The sequence below is a fragment of the Scardinius erythrophthalmus genome (assembly GCF_964197995.2).
Source record: "Scardinius erythrophthalmus genome assembly, chromosome: 11".
NCBI lineage: Eukaryota > Metazoa > Chordata > Actinopteri > Cypriniformes > Leuciscidae > Scardinius > Scardinius erythrophthalmus.
The window spans coordinates 10,926,685-10,943,611 of NC_138231.1; the positions used below are offsets into that span (position 1 = coordinate 10,926,685).

A 16,927-nucleotide genomic window follows, 5' to 3' on the forward strand; every position below is an offset into this window, starting at 1 on the left:
AAATCTGTAAAAGTTTTATTTAGTAATTTATTTGAAGGTGTCATAATTTATTTGTCATAATATATTTTTTGTTTTAATTAATTAGGCTATAGGCTAGGGTATTACATGAATAACAAGTCCAAATGTTTTGCTTTTCTGTTTTTGTTCTGTTTTAGATTTGAGCTATATATTTACATTAATAAAGAGTTATAATAATCAAGTGTTCTTTTGTTCAAATGTTGTACAATGGTGAACCTATAGGCTAGGTTTACTGCAGAGGTTAATGCTAGGCTATTGTAAAATAAAATACTTTAAGAGCACCTCGTAAAGTTTTAGTTCCTGTTATTCAATAGATTCAGCTTTTATTGTATTCCAATTCTAGTTTGTGTAAATATCACTGATATGGTATGGTGTACACAAAAAGAGTGACACAACTATTTTAAACATTTTTACTTGATTGAAACTTCACAAACATTATGAAAGCTTTGTATCAGAAAGAGTGCCGTGGATTCACAAGCAGTTCTGTTTATTCTGACTATGAGTTACTTTACACTAAATATTTCCCTAGACTGATAATACATTATGGCAGTCATAACATATGCACCAATTATGTTACCTAGTGTAAATTAAATTTTCATGCATAATCATATCTTAAATCCCATAGACACTGGTGATCAAAAAAAAAAAAAAACCACAATATAGATGATCAATTCTCTAAACATAATACAAAAGCTATTACTCCAACAGCTGTGGTGTTGAAACAGTGGGAAGGCAACTGCGAGAAGATGTGAAGGCCAAACCTAGTTCACAGTATGCTATGTTGTACCTGAGATGAAACACTTAGCTGAGAATAATAACAAAAAGTTGGATGGATGCCTGATGAAAATGTAGATACAAATACTACAAACACACAAGATAATTCTGAAATGGACTGAAAACTATATGGAAATCAACACCATGATAAATATACTATCAATGTGCATAATCGTGACTAAGTACGCAGTACCACTGACCAATCAATAATGTTTTTAAAAATGTATGCCATGTTGCATGTACTTATTCTTCCTTATTCCCTTGTTGAAATTTTAATCAAAGAATATTTGTCAAAATAGTACTCGCATTTTGTGTAGTAATTCAATATAATGTAGAAATTTAAATAATATTGCAGAGAGAATTACTAAATACTTGTCTTCAAAACTTTAACTTTTTATTTTAAATACTCTAAATACTTTGGGTTTAAATTAACTTACACAAGTCAATAAATGAAAAAAAAAATATATATATATTTAAGTTTCTCCTGCAAGAGAGGTGACTTATTTAGGCTTAAATAAGTTGGCTTTAACTAAAAATATTATTGATTCCCTTGTCATTAATTAGGCTTGTTTTTTTTCTTCCCAGAAAAGGATTAATAAATTATCTAGTTAAAAAAAAACATGTCTTTCTGTGTCTACCACCAGAAAGTCTAGAGGTATGTGGGTTTATGTCTTGTCTGTCATTCAGAGACCCATAGAAGACAAAAAACTAACACTGTTGAAGCAAACTTTCTAAATTCTCAAGACACGGGCTGGTTTAAAACGCCAATTCTTCGGAACAGAATCTCAAAAATCTCAGCTATACAGAGGAGTATGGTGATGATTGTAAAGGTGTACATTGCACTGAGGAAGATAGTCTTCTCAAAGTGTTCAGGGACCATACACTTTGAGATGTTGAAGATCTTCGCAAGGGCACTGGCATCGCACATATAGATAGGATCAACCAGGAACCCAAAGAGGTGCCTCTGAAGCCAAAATGCTAACACTTCCAGAATTATTCTCAACAGGACAGAGATGATGTAGAAGACTGTGGACATCGGTCGCTGAAGGATCTCCTCCTGATCTATGTTTTTACAGGCAGCATAAAGATGAAACACAGCTCCAGGTACCAAGACAGAGACTAGCTGCAACGCCCAGAATACCTACAAGAAAAGAAAAAATATATATTTTATGTTACTTAAAATTAGGCTTGAACTGTCATGAAACGGACATTGCAATAGTCTTTTCTATTTTGATGTATATCTGAGTGAAGCAGCTTCTCGGACAAGAAAAAATGTAGGGGGCAGGACTGATTTTTTCCATCAGGAATTGATTGGATTGTTGGATCGTTATGGTTTGCTATTGCTGTAATGTGAATGACAGGTTGTCCTGCACCAGTAAACATATCATCGGAAAAGATGTCGCTGCAAGAGGGAGCGGAAGATATTTTGATTAAAAATTACGAGGGCACGTGAATAAAAAAAAAATTAAAAAAAGATGTGCACAGAAATATATCTATACAGAAATATTTATAATAAATACTGCAATATATTCCATAAAAAAATAAGAATTGTCCATTTTGATTTCATGGTGAGTTTAAGCTTGTTTTTGTTTTTCAATTTGTCCTCAAATATGGTTTTTATTCAAGTTTCCACCATAAAATTAAAAGTGATTATAGGCCATAATACATCTTCACTAGCAGCTTCTAATATTCACTGAAATACAGTTTTCCATCCAGGTTTTCTTTCTTAAATAGTTTTTTAAGATATAGAAGAATAGAGTTAGTCAACTTTTAAAGGCCCGTTCACACCAAGAACGATAACTATAAAGATAACTATATTAGCATCCACACCAACGGGTGATATCGTTCTGTTTATTCTCAGCGCGTGCTTGTCTGTCAATTTAAAGGCTCAATGTGTCAATGTTTTTATCGTTCATCAGCTGGATAAAATCGTTTTGAAAGGGATTCCAACGATATTGTGAACTCAGCTATTCTTTAAAGCTACACTGTGTAATTTTTTATGTTGATTCTTAGCAAAAAACACTTTGTTCTTTCAAAAATACATGTGCTCATTAATGTGTAATTACTTGTACCAACTAATCAAGTAGCCTATTCTCGTAAGCGTAGAATCTGCCATTTAGAATACATACGAGCGAGTCGCTCGAATGGCGGCAGCCATGTTGCGCCTCCATCTTGAAAATACATTAGCCAAAGAGGGACATACCTGGAAATTCAAGCTTCGCCTTTCGCGTTTTTACACTCAGTGGCACCGTGACAGATGCGAGGGGGAGATTACTCGCGACTGCCGGCAGATTTGAAATAATACGGCCACCGTAGGAGTTAAAACACCCTCGGGATGAGAGGGGCTAGAAAGTAATATTCAGTTGGTAGTCATAAACAATTTCACCACTAGATGGGAGAAAATCCTACACAGTGTAGCTTTAATACTATAACATTATCTTTATTGGTATCTTCCTTGGTGTGAACGGGCTTAGTTCCAAAGTTACATGGTTTCATTAGCAAAAGCTGATGGAATTTCCCAGAATTCATCTATTTTTCTTTCTTATTACTTCCATATATTCATGCTCACTTTTGGCTGTCATTTCATGTATATTTTCATTAAATTACAATAACAGATTATTAAATTCATATACTCTCATGCACTTTTACCTGTGGTGTTATAGGCCTGAACTGATTGTAACAGTAAAGGTTTAATTCCCTTTTGTCTGGATCACAGCTGAAGTGGAGGGCCTCATTGCCATAGACGGCGAATCCAAGGACTCCAAGGAAGAACGTACGCACAGAGCCGAAAAACAGCGTGTGGAACTGGCCTATCACCGTCGGAGGCCTGAGCTGAAACATGCAATGATGAGATCTTAACACGCATTCCCTAAAACCATTTTCAAACACAATATGTCTCTAATGTTGCATACAAGGTCAAACTTTAGACTGCATACTTACACATCCTTCATAAAAGTTTTTGATGTAGTTTAGTGACATAATTTGGCTTCACAGCTCTGCATCATTCTATGGTTGCTTGTCACCATCATTGCCAGTCTTCTGGCCTCGGGCAGAGGCAGATAGCAATTCTGAACCTCAAAATGACCTTTCGCTTTAGAAACCCCTTTGTCAATGCAGTCTCTTTTATCCGCAGTGCCTTCATCAATTTACTTACTCAGTGCAAAAAAACAAACCAAAAAAACAAAGGCCACAGGACATGTGGTCAGCTCATAGGCTAATCCCTATTCAACCATGTCAGCGAAAAAAAACAACTCTTGCATCTCACAATAGAGCAGAGCAAACATGACAATTGCAACAAAATGCAGTTGTATCACTGGGCAAATCACATAATGGAAAACAACAATTAACAGGTTAACAAATATATTCATAATTCCTGAGAAGTACTTAAACAGGCAATTGAATTCAAGCCAACAATGACTGCCATAGTGCCTTTTGTAAAACTATTTGAAAACTGATTACGAAGTGATATCCTGGGTCTTTAAGATCATTATAAGGGTTTCCAGACACCTCTAATTTATATTTATGTAAATAGTTGTTTAAATAAGACCTTTTTCTCTTTATAACGTACATCTATACTACATTATCTATCTCTGATAACAGTTACCAGGCCTACTGAAAGATTCTCTAGAATTCCCAGTAGTGTTTCTTCAATAAAATAGCACGAGAAACGTTCACACGGTAAGAAACGTGTTAAATCTTCTATTAAAAGTCCACACACCAACCGTAATCCAGGCGGAGTGTTGTTCATCCCCCTTCTTAATCAGAACCGAGGTCCTGCTCTCATGTCACTGCGTCCCGAGGGAAAGAAGGACCTGCTGGAAAAGCAGCATGTTGGGGGCGCCTTTCTGACGGCAAGCTTTTTCGAGTCATAAACCAAAGAGCAAACAGACAGGAAAGCCATCAAAGAAACGTAGCAAAGAATAGATCATTATGGCCACAGAGATGCTAATTACCGGAATAAGAGTACTGGGGTCTGGCGGTCATATACGGTCTTTGCGCACGTGGTGCACACGTCAGTCAAAGTGATGCTTCATATATGACCGTGCTTGATTGTTTGTTTGCTCATAGAGCTCAATGGCATGATGGAGGAGGACTCCATTATACAAGTTTATATTACTGGTATACTGCCGTTCAATAGACGTTGTGATGTTTGTGATGGGTTTGTCTATTTACATCGTTTTATGCATTATATCTGAAAATAAAAAGTCATTGAAATAAAAACGCATTTTTAAAATAGATTTTCTCTCCATATAAAACCTATTCAATAAATAAATAAATAAATAAAATGACACAAAAAAACCTTGAATACATATCTAATGAAAAAGTTTTCATTTTCTGAATTAAGTCTATTTCCATCTCTTCCGTCTAATGAATCTCTTAAAGGAATCTTGAATCCTTGAAAAAGTTAGCAAAAAGATTTTTTCATTAAAACGTGACAGATATGTTTCAGTGCTGATTTTTTAGATAATGGTGAAAGAAAGCCGTATAAGGCCACCTGTTAATTTACTGCAGAAAAATAGCTCAATGATTCTTCTGTAATTAATTTTGTCTCTATATTACCATTGTTGCATCAAGAGCGTCATTAAAGCCAGCAGATGTCACTAACTCAACATGACATCACTACATGCAACCCAAGTGAGTGGCGAAATTATATTAATTTAGCCTATTACCAGAGGCTACATTTACTTCAGGAAACATCTGTGTTGTGGTAAACACACACACACACACACACACACACACACACACACACACAAACAGGCGCACATATCTTTGTGGGGACTCTCCATAGACGTAATGGTTTTTATACAGTACAAACTGTATATTCTATCCCCTTACACTAACCCTACCCCTAAACCTACCCATCACAGGAAACTTTCTGCATTTTTACATTTAAAAAAAAAATATCATTTAGTATGTTTATTAACCCATTTCCCTCATGGGGACCGCTGGATGGTCCCCACAATGGAGGTGATCTCAGGTTTTACTATCCTTGTGGGGCCGTTTGGTTCCCACAATGTAATATAAACAAAAACACACACACACACACACACACACACACACACACACACACACACACACACACACACACACACACACACACACACACACACACACACACACATACACACACATATTTAAAATAACAATGCTACTCTCTGCAGTGCTGTTCTTATGGCAAGCCAATTTAACATGTATTCATTAATAGGCTATATTTTTGTTCCAGTACTAGTTTTTTAATGAATCCAATAATTAATAGTAAAACCGGAAAAGTTACCAGAATCAACTCGTAGGAAGCGTATAGTGATGACTAGTGTCAAAGAATGAATTAATAGTAGTTTATAGATTGTATGGATTATCAAGCCACACACACACATTTAAAATAACACACATTTTAGATACAAGAAATTTTGCTCTCAGGGTGTGAGTCAAGGTGAGAACCAAGTCAAGAAGATGAACTAGAGACACTAGAGACATAGTGCGGCAGTGACTTGTAATGCTTTTCATTCCTAGTCATTCCCATTCAGGTATCCCTTGGCTGATCTTTAAGCAGAGCAGAACCAGTAAGAGTTGTCAAAACACTCCATCATTCCTGAATAAAAATTGCTGAAAGTTTGAACTAAGCCTTTTAAAATGAGGCTTCTGCAGACCCTCATGAGGGTTAAAAGCCTCTCTATCCAGCATTATGGAGAAATAACAGGTTGCACAGACCAAAAGCAAGAACGACACTCTTAAAAATAAAGGTTCTTTATTGGCATCAATAGTTCCATGAAGAACTTTGAAAGGTTCTTTATATCAGAAAAAGGTTCTTTAGATTTTGGAACCTTTATTTTGCCAATATAGGTGAGTGAATACAAGACCATGATAGATTGGTTCTGAGGCCAAGGCCAAATGAAAATCCAATTTCAATTTCAAGATTTTTCTGAACAAAGAACCTTTGTCATCAGCAATTAATGCATAAATGTTTGCTGTGTCTGTTTATTTTATCCCTATAAGGATGAGAAAGCAAACCTAACATGAAGGTTAGAATAAAAAAAAATCTCATACCGGTTTTTCTACTCTAGTTGTCCTGACCCAGTTGGTTTCCTGATTACGTATTTATTGCCATTCTTCCATCGGTAAATCCCCCATGCGAGTCATAGAAAGAGCATGAAAGAGCTCCAGTCTAACTCCGATAAGAGGGCGCGCGGACAAAAGCTGCACCTGACGAGTCCAGAAAGCACAATTCCAGTTTGAGCTAGGCCTACTGACGAGCGACTGTCCAACATTGTTCTTTCATATATGGGGATTCAGGGTTTTTTAGTTTATTTATTTATTTATTTTGGTATGAAATAAATAAATACACTTTAATAACCAGAAGGGTGGATGTTGTGTGGAAGATGGGGAATTAACACATTTAGATGGTAGACAGACAGTCAGACAGACAGACAGACAGACAGACAGACAGACAGACAGATAGATAGATAGATAGATAGATAGATAGATAGATAGATAGATAGATAGATAGATAGATAGATAGATAGATAGATAGATAGATAGATAGATAGATAGATAGATAGATAATGCAAAACTGTTTGGTGCTGCTCTCTGCAATGCTGTTCTTATGGCAAGCTGATTTAACATGTATTCATTAATAGGCTATATTTAGTTCCAGTACTAGTTTTCTAATGAATCCAATAATTAATAGTAAAACCGGAATAGTAAACAGAATCAACTCTACTTGAATCAAATATACACTAGTAGGAAGTGTATAGTGATGACTAGTGGCAAAGAATGAATAGATTAAAGGGGTGCTTGATTATGATTTCACTTTTTTAACTGTAGTTAGTGCATAATGTTGCTGTTTGAGCATAAACAACATCTGCAAATTTACAACGCTCAAAGTTCAAAGCAAAGGGAGATATTTGCTTTTAAAGAATTCACTTTTTAAAGACTACAACAAACGGCTGGTAGGGACTACACGACATTCGTCCCGGGTTAGTGACTTCACCAACCCTAAAATTTACATAAACCCCGCCCCCTGAACACGATTTATAGATTATTATAGATTTATAGATAGCATATTCAAGACAGACATCATTTTCTGTATCCGGTTTGAACATAAAAGGCTAAAAGTTTTAGAAATTTTCAGTGCATGTCCATGTGAATGCAAGCTGTTGAAGCTCCGCCCTCTGTGCCGGGAGCAGCAGCTCATCTGCATTTAAAGGAACAGACTCAAAACGGTGCGTTTTTCCTCACCCTCAAAAACTGACTATTTTTACATGCTATAAAAATATCTGTGGGGTATTTTGAGCTAAAACTTCACATACACACTCTGGGGACATCAAAGACTTATTTTACATCTTGTGAAAAGGTCATTATACCACCCCCTTAACTAAATGAGAAATTGAGAACAATACAAGTCACTATTGGATTTATTAGTCTAAAATAGGTATTAATAGCACCAATACATAATAGTTAGTTTAAAGGATTAAATGTTAAAGGTCCCGTTGCATGCGATTCCATGTTTCAAACTTTAGTTAGTGTGTAATGTTGCTGTTAGAGCATAAATAATATCTGTAAAATTATAAAGCTCAAAGTTCAATGCCAAGCGAGATATTTTATTTAACAGAAGTTGACTACAAAAAACGGCTCGATTGGACTACACCCCTCTACTTCCTGCATTAGTGACATCACCAGAACCGTTTCTTGACTAACCTCCGCCCACAGGAATGCTCCCTCAACTCTACTGGCTACTTGCGCACTTCTTATAACTTAGCCTACTGTGTTTACTCAGCTCTTACGGTGATTTTCTGAAGTAAAACTGACGCTTCATCTTTTGTGTGATGTACAATAAACTTTATTAAACTCATCAGTACATGTTTGATCATCATTCAATCAGACAGCAGACTTGTAGGCTATTAATAAATAATGGATACATAGCCTACAAGCAGATGACAAATACGTTATAATAACCGTAATTAAACTACTAAACCATACCTGTTTCATCTCTGTACAGCAATCTGACTCTGTAGGCATTATTGTCCGACTCGAAATGAACGCCGTTACTGAGAGTTTCTGATATTATCATCATTCCGTGAGATGAATTTTTCCTGACAGACTGAGCACGAGCTCATGAAGCTCCGCCCCCTGTGTCGTCCAGCAGCACCTCATTTGCATTTAAAGGGCACACACAGAAACGGCTCGTTTTTCTGAGCCCCAAAAAATGTCAATTTAAACATGCTGTAAAAAACGATCTGTTGGGTATTTTGAGCTCAAACTTCACATACACACTCTGGGGACATCAGAGACTTATTTTACATCTTGTGAAAAGGGGCATAGAACGGGACCTTTAAGATGGTTTGCCATAGGCTCCCCCTTTGCTTGTTCCTGCCTTTCAAAGAAGCCAGTCAACTTTTAGGGACGTGGCTGAAGACATCGCTCATTTCAGCACTAAGTTTTGCGGACAGCAGCTCTCTCTCTCTCTCTTCCAAAGCAGGGCAACTTTACATCCATTATTAATTTTAACTTCTTTGCTTTCTAACCACTAAAACGAAATATGGATCACACTTTCTCTGAGGATACCTCAGCTTATGAGAACTTCACAGATGATTGGACATCCGATGGAGGGGAAACGGTGCATTTCATCATTCGCTGCGTTATCCCATCGGTCTATATACTTATCATAACGGTTGGTTTACTGGGCAACATCACTCTTGTGAAAATATTCATCACTACCAGCGCGATGCGAAGTGTACCAAACATTTTCATCTCCAGCTTGGCTGTGGGAGATCTCTTGCTTTTGGTCACTTGTGTACCAGTGGACGCGTTTAGGTATTTCTATGAAGAGTGGATTTTTGGAATTGTGGCTTGTAAGATGATCCCGGTGATCCAGCTCACCTCGGTCGGAGTCTCCGTTTTCACTCTCACGGCACTGAGCGCAGACAGGTAAGTTAAGGGGGGAAAAAAATCCTGAATGAACCTCAATCACTGCCACATTCACTACTGTGAAAATGAGCACAATGTCTGAAACAACCACTAAAACAAACAAGAGAAATCAGCAATAAACAACGTGTATGTGTGTATATATTTTGTTGTTTATAGCTCATTCCTCGTGTTTGTAAATTTTTTTATATATTGACATATGTATGTATATATATATATATATATATATATATATATATATATATATATATATATATATATATATATATATATATATATATTCTGAAAACCCAATAGATTAAGTCTGTATACTGTCTTAGCTTATTAAGTTGTATAGAATTCCTCATTAAGCACCTGTAGCTGAGAGCAAAATTAATACAAACACATTGATTTAGAGAGGAATTAATCATGATGCTGTAGATATCATGTCCCATTTGGCAAACTGCCTGAAGGGATTCTGTATTACATTTGATTCATGAATCAACAGAGACATATTTCTCAACAACAAAGATGCAGTTAATTTCCCTGACATGTGATGGGTTTAGGTGTGCACACTCACAGAGCACAGATTTGGACAGATAATGAATGATTTATTAGGCAGTTTGTTTTCATACTTTCTGTATACATAAATATTGTTTTGAAGGCTGGAAGTCATCTGTACAGCCTATACCCCTGACTGACATTATTATTCTGATTTACTCACACCGCAGTGAATTTTATTATTGAAATGCAGCGTTTTCATAGCCAAATTGGACCAAGGCTGCTGTAAATAACAGAGACATCATTATAGCTAAAAGAGGTAGATTTGGGATAAAGCTTAGAAAAAATGATTGTCCATTCAAGAAAACCTGCATACACACTGTGACCATAATTAACAAATATTCCTTTAAACTTCAACTGAAAGGAGTATCTTCAGAATTTGATGTTCTCATTAGTAGATTACAGTGCTTCAAATCCTAAATGATGATTGGCAACATAATACTGTTTTATTAATTGACTAGCTCTGGCTGTATTAGAGCATTAGTCTGTGAAAGAGCATTAAAAATGTGGACGAGGATCTGTGGTGAAGATGACATATGTCCGCTCTGTTTCACTCTGCCTTACCTTCACTTGTATCCCAGTGCTTGGGGGCCTCAGCTAAAGGTGACGACCTTTCCTAGCCTGGTTTGTTGCTCAGTCTGTTTGTTGTTTGGAGCACCTGAAAGTTCATTTGTGCCACAGCGACCCTGGGGTCCAAGCAGTGTTCATTTATTGCTATTGATTTGTAGGCTGCATTAAGAGTTCCGTTCCCCAAAACGACAATCGTGATGCAAAATGTAGTTACTTGGGATAATGAATCTCAAGGCCAAAGGAATTACGTCTAAAATTATAGATTTGACAAGCTTTTGCCTGAGGAAGGAGGACAAGTGCATTGATAAAAGCAACAGAAAAGTGACTATTTGCATCATCACACAAATTATTGTTTTGAAGACTTAATCTGATTAGCACTTACTTGAGATTCACAGTCATGCATGAAAAAAAATCAAGTTCATTTGCATGTTAGTCAGTTTAAACTGCATGCTCAACTCAGACTTGTTTACTCATGGAGAAATCAAGCTGTGATCGTGGCGCTCCTCAGCTAACCCATGCCTCAGGCAGGGCAGTCTGTGTTCATTGAGAGAGGAAAAAGCAAGCCCGGAGCAATAAAACCTGGTGGAGGAGAGAAGTCAGGGCGAAGATGCTGTCATATGAGATTTCCATTTACCTTGGAGATGACGGCAGCAGAATGTCTAAAGGACACTGTCGAATAGATCAAACCTGACCGGTTTGTCAATAGGAGAAAATTGACAATTTCCTTGGAACAAAAGCAACCAATTTTCCACCATGAATTTTCCCTATTGTTTTTTGTTTACTTTATTCCGTCTGTAGGCTTTGCAGCCGGAGCAGAATATCGGAAAGATGTGCTCAGGAAATATCGTATTTCGTATAGGACAGCTTTTCTTTTGGGAGAAAAACCTTAGATGAATCATTTATAAGTTTGATCATGTAGTTTTAGACTTAGGATTGCTAAGCGCCAGTGTAAAGATTTTTTAGGTTCAAGTAGAGAAGAAAATATCTGATATATATATCAAATATTTTCCTTCTTATATATATATATATATATATATATATATATATATATATAAATAGTATCTTTATGGCTTGAAAAGGATAATTTTGTCGCAACTTTTGAAAGCATTGCCATGTTTTAATGTTTTGATCTTAATGTTATTTTAATTTTACATATGTATATGTATATATATATATGTGTGTGTGTGTGTGTGTGTGTGTGTGTGTGTGTGTGTGTGTGTGTGTGTGTGTGTGTGTGTGTGTGTGTGTGTGTGTGTGTGTGAAAATTCAGAGTGTAATTTTCAATTATGACTGTGTTGATGTGTATTTAATCAGTCACATAATAAGCTTATTCAATAAGATAAATCTCTGTATGATGACATACAGCAATCATTTCATTAACATGTAACAGTCATGGAATGAAACTGAATAGAACATTGAAATGTACCAGTTACATGCCTATTCTCAAAACTTGTTTCAATAATAACAGCAGGTCTAGCATAAACAGGCACACATCCTGCTGAGGAATAACCATAAACCTTAGCACAGAATCAAATCTGACTTCAGATAAGAACAGTGTTTTCCCTAAAGCTATGATAAATTGATGATAAACAAGGCAATTTTCTCTTTCACCAATTCTCAACCTGGATGAAAGTCACAGCAATCTGTGTGCTGACAATTCTTCACATATGTTTCTCTTAGACACAAAGCTATTGTGAATCCAATGGATATCCAGACCTCCAGCGCAGTGTTCTGGACCTGCTTGAAGGCCATCACTATATGGGTTGTCTCAGTGCTGCTGGCTATCCCTGAGGCAGTCTTTTCACAGGTGGTTCATATGCCAGACAAGAACATGACGTTCACCGCTTGTGTGCCGTATCCACTCTCCAACGAGATGCATCCCAAGATTCATTCGATTATGATATTCCTCGTCTACTTCCTCATCCCCCTGAGCATTATCTCTGTTTACTACTACCACATCGCGAAGACACTTGTCAAGAGTGCTCATGATATGCCAGGTGAGATTAGTGAGCACTCCAAAAGACAGGTAAGAGGTTCCAGGGGAAAAGCGCAAAGCTCACATGCTTGGTTGAATGCCAGTCTTCTGTGTTTGTCAAAATAAGTTCTTCTTCAGGCATAGCGGATTGTTGCTTCAATCCATCAGTCATGTTTTAGATATCACAGTTGAGATAAGAGCAAAGACATTTCGGATTTGTCATTGTAAGCCCACTGGAAAAAGGTTAACCCAAAATGTGCTTTATGTAGTAATTGGTTGGGTTGTGTAAATGCCAAAATTTAGCTATCTATCCATCCATCCATCCATCCATCCATCCATCCATCCATCCATCCATCCATCCATCTATAAATAATTACAAAGAAATGACAAGTAACACATTGAATGACAGGTCAAATTTGAAGTAAAAAGAAAGTATTCTCTTTATCCAATAATTTTTGTTTTATTTACAACTTAAAATATATGTTTTTACAGTATAGTTAAAAATCACAGTTACATGACTTTCAATACATTTTAACCCTGCATGCAGTGTGCTACCTTAATACAAATTCAATTCAAATTCAGAAATTGAATCGGAATGCATACAACCCTTACTCATTATTTACAATTAAATGTCGATTTGCAGTAACAGCTGTTTTAAATGGATTTGGCCCTTTTATGATCTAAGACAATATTTCTTCCCCAAGAGCCAAACCATAAACATTTTAAGAGAAAGTATAAAATGAGCCTCTGCTGAACTGAGGGACACCCTACACAAAATGCTCCCTTGACAGGTTTTTGAGACAGGGCACTTTATCTTTCGCTGCATGGGCTATGAATCATCAGTTTAGCATTGTTCCAAGGGTCCTTAAGGATGACAGATATTCTCGTTAATATTCTCTTTTAGCAGCTGTTTCAAGGCAGCTAACATTCTTTGCTCCCTCTTGCCCTTCATAATACAGTGTATCATTCTATGAAGTGTACCGTTGGTTTTATCTCTTTTGGTTATGAGTAATCATGCATTTCATGAGACAAAACATCAGTCTTGTTCATCCATCTATCATAAATTTCTCTGAACGGCATGAATAGCTTATTGGGATATAATCTCTTGTATTGCACTGTATGTACTTCATTGAGCAATGTAAATTATGCATTATCAGTACTGCAGAATCTTGGGAGCCATAAAAAAAATAACATAATTAAAGGAATAGTTCTGACATTATTTACTCACACTCACACTGTTCCAAACCTGTATTTACTTTCCTTATTCTGTGGAAAACAAAAGAAGATATATAAATGAATAAGATGAATTTAAAGCAAAAACCAACATTCCCTACCAGTCAAACCTTTGGAATAATTACGAATTTTCAGCATCATTACTTCAGTGTCACATGATCCTTCAGAAATCAGTCTAATATGCTGATTTGCTGCTCAAGAATTTTTTTTCACTATTATCATCAATGTTGAAAGCAGTTTTGCTGCTTAAAGGTAGAGTAGGCAATTTTGGAGAGGCTAGCAATAGCAAGCTAGCTTTGAAAGCATGAGATCACATCCTCCCTTCAGAACATCTCAAAAGCCACGCCTCCATCAAAACACATGAACGCACACAGTCAGAGCAGAGTCTTCGTTAAATTACATCATGTCTCAAAGCACATAACATTACAGCCCGTTCTCATCCCAAGGCGTCATATACTGACGCTTTTGACATTTCGTCTATCGAACGCACATGGCACCCTTTAGCGTCAATATGAGACGCAGATAGATATGGGCCAGAAGGCGCCTCCTAGCGGTCTAACCCTAACCCTACCCCAGACCTAAACCTACCCATAACCGAACAAAGCTCTGTGCGTGTCATATTGACGCTAAAGGGTGCCATGTGCGTTCGATGTAGACGAAATGTCAAAAGCGTCAGTATATGACGCCCTAGGATGAGAATGCGTTGAACATTACAATAATAATGAACGTAAACAACGTACAGTACGTCTTATTTGTACCGCCTGTCTGCTACAGATTCATTTTGCCGTTGATAGTGTTGACATAGAAATGCATAATTCCAAGTTCAAGATTTTTGCAGAAACACTTACATTCAAAAGTGTGGAATATAATTTTTTTTAAGAAAAGAAAAGAAATTAATACTTTAACTTAGCAAACGACCCATTAAATTGATCAAAAGTGACAGTAAAAACATTTATAATATTACAAAAAATTTCTATTTTAAATAAAATCTTTTAAACTTTCTATTCATCAAAGATATGCATCACAGTTTCCACAGACATGTTGCGCAGGACAACTTTTCTCAATATTGATCATAATAATAAATGTTTCTTGAGCAGCAAATCAGCATATTTTAGAATGATTTCTGAAGGATCATGTGACTCTGAAGACTCAAGTCAATTACTGGGTTCAGAATCAGGCAAGAGGAAGCAGTACTGAACTTGCATGCATTTTTATTGACCTTTTCCTCATCTAAAATGCACCTCATGCTTTATTGAGTGGTCTTATCTGTCAACTTTTCTCCTTCCCTCTTTTGAGACGGAAACAAGGAAGCGTCTAGCCAAGATCGTTCTGGTGTTCGTGGGCCTCTTCGCGCTGTGCTGGTTCCCCAACCACGTTCTCTACATGTACCGCTCCTTCAACTATCGGCAGATCGACTCTTCGCTGTCACACCTCATCATCACGCTTGTGGCGCGAGTGTTGAGCTTCTCCAGCTCCTGCATGAACCCATTTGCCCTGTACCTGCTGAGCGAGAGCTTCAGAAGGCATTTCAATAACCAGCTGCTGTGCAGACAGCGCAAATACCAAGAGCGCAACACCAGCTACCTTCAGAGCACTTCTGCTATCCGCATGACCTCCATCAAGAAGAGCGCACCTGCCGTGGCCAACGGGCATGGCCAAAAACCAGGAGTCTACATTTAGCAGCTGTTCTCTTAAGGCTTGGGGACTCACATTTAGGTTCAATTGAAGTGTTTGGTGACCCAGCTGGGTAAATGGGCGTTTGTTGAAGCAGGAAATACAGAAGGATTACTGTTGTAAATATTGCATGTATGTTTTTCCCAAAGGTTGCAGCGTCACATGAGCCCCAGATTGAAATTTGCTTTATTTTTTGAAATATTATTCTTATTGCAAACAGAAAGGAATGGATATCCCGCTGATAATTGAAGGCTAATTCTATTTCTCCTCAAGCAAAACACAATTTCTGCCTGTATAAAATATCAGCTCTGTACAAAATATTGGACTAGAGTTTCCATTATTGTATAATGGCAGATTTGCTTTTCAGCTCAATCATATTTCCTTTTTCATCCAGTCAAATGATGAAAATTCAACTTTAATCGATGGAAAGTGCACTTAATACAGTAATTGAATGTTTGGTAAAGCAGTTTTGATTTCACCAGGAGGAAAAACGAGATATTACAGAGATATCACTTAAATCATTTGCATTGCCTATGGTCGCATTCTATTTCTCAGACATAGACAATATATTCACAATATATTAAATTTAGGAGCAATGACTTGGCTCTCTCCAGTGAATGTTAATGTCAACTATGATAGATCAGACAGGTCACACACTCAAGGGTAAACTGTGGTGATTAGATTATGCATAAACAGATTAGGATTCAACATGAATATAAATTTCTGAGACACGTTCCCCTGTAGCTTCCGATATATGAGTCAAAGGAACGCCAAGATCATCATGGCAGACTAATATAAAAAACGCATGCTGTGTATCATTCTTAGATTCACCAACAAATGTTATCCTCTAAATCACTGCATTGCAATATATTATTGAAATACTTTTTTTTCTGTTTGGAGTGCTTTGTTTCCACATCTAATGGTGTGGAATAATCATACAGTTGTGAGGTGGAAATATTACCTATAAACTGTAGTGACTGTCATCGGAAAACTAAACTGAAACAGGCAATCATGTTTCGAGCCTTTCATGAGGTCCCAAACCTGCAAAAATGAAGCATCAATGTCATGACATGATAATGTGCCCTAAACAAAGTTCAATGAGCTTTTTGTGATCTTGTGGTCCTTAGGGTATTATTGTAGAAAATGTGTACTTTACTTAAGTCCTGTTAAAACTGAATACCGGTACTTGCACTTTTACTCAAAACATAGACACTTACACAC

The 16,927-nt window shown here is 36.8% G+C and overlaps 2 protein-coding genes across 4 annotated transcripts; one reads left to right on the forward strand and one right to left on the reverse strand.

The window, feature by feature from the left end:
• Nucleotides 1-420: 420 nt before the first annotated feature.
• gje1a (gap junction protein epsilon 1a) lies at nucleotides 421-4,873 on the reverse strand. Of its 3 annotated transcripts, none has more exons than XM_081377782.1 (4): nucleotides 4,746-4,873; nucleotides 4,511-4,648; nucleotides 3,442-3,624; nucleotides 421-1,933 (listed from the first exon to the last, which is right to left on the reverse strand). In XM_081377782.1, exons 2-4 carry the CDS (start codon nucleotides 4,538-4,540, stop codon nucleotides 1,532-1,534), a joined length of 615 nt encoding a protein of 204 aa, XP_081233908.1. In that variant the 5' UTR covers nucleotides 4,541-4,648; nucleotides 4,746-4,873; the 3' UTR covers nucleotides 421-1,531. The 3 variants fall into 3 exon arrangements, with proteins under 3 accessions (XP_081233908.1, XP_081233909.1, XP_081233907.1); XM_081377783.1 differs by having other exon boundaries at nucleotides 892-1,933; nucleotides 4,511-4,604; nucleotides 4,746-4,802; XM_081377781.1 differs by lacking the exons at nucleotides 4,511-4,648; nucleotides 4,746-4,873 and adding an exon at nucleotides 3,733-3,941 and having other exon boundaries at nucleotides 1,104-1,933.
• A 4,455-nt stretch (nucleotides 4,874-9,328) lies between these two features.
• Nucleotides 9,329-15,712, forward strand: nmbr (neuromedin B receptor; the record flags this gene model as incomplete). The annotated part of the gene is made up of 3 exons (XM_081378203.1): nucleotides 9,329-9,717; nucleotides 12,505-12,850; nucleotides 15,329-15,712. 3 exons carry the CDS (start codon nucleotides 9,329-9,331, stop codon nucleotides 15,710-15,712), a joined length of 1,119 nt encoding a protein of 372 aa, XP_081234329.1.
• Between the last annotated feature and the right edge of the window lie 1,215 nt (nucleotides 15,713-16,927).

Bases quoted from the DNA above. Each gene is read 5' to 3' on its own strand.
- gje1a (XM_081377781.1), bottom strand. From the start codon at position 3,771: ATGTCACTAAACTACATCAAAAACTTTTATGAAGGATGT. The intron at 3,625-3,732 runs GTAAGTATGCAG...TGCATGTTTCAG, and splicing joins AAAACTTTTATGAAGGATGT to CTCAGGCCTCCGACGGTGAT. The intron at 1,934-3,441 runs GTAAAAGTGCAT...CTTTTCTTGTAG, and splicing joins TCAGGCCTATAACACCACAG to GTATTCTGGGCGTTGCAGCT.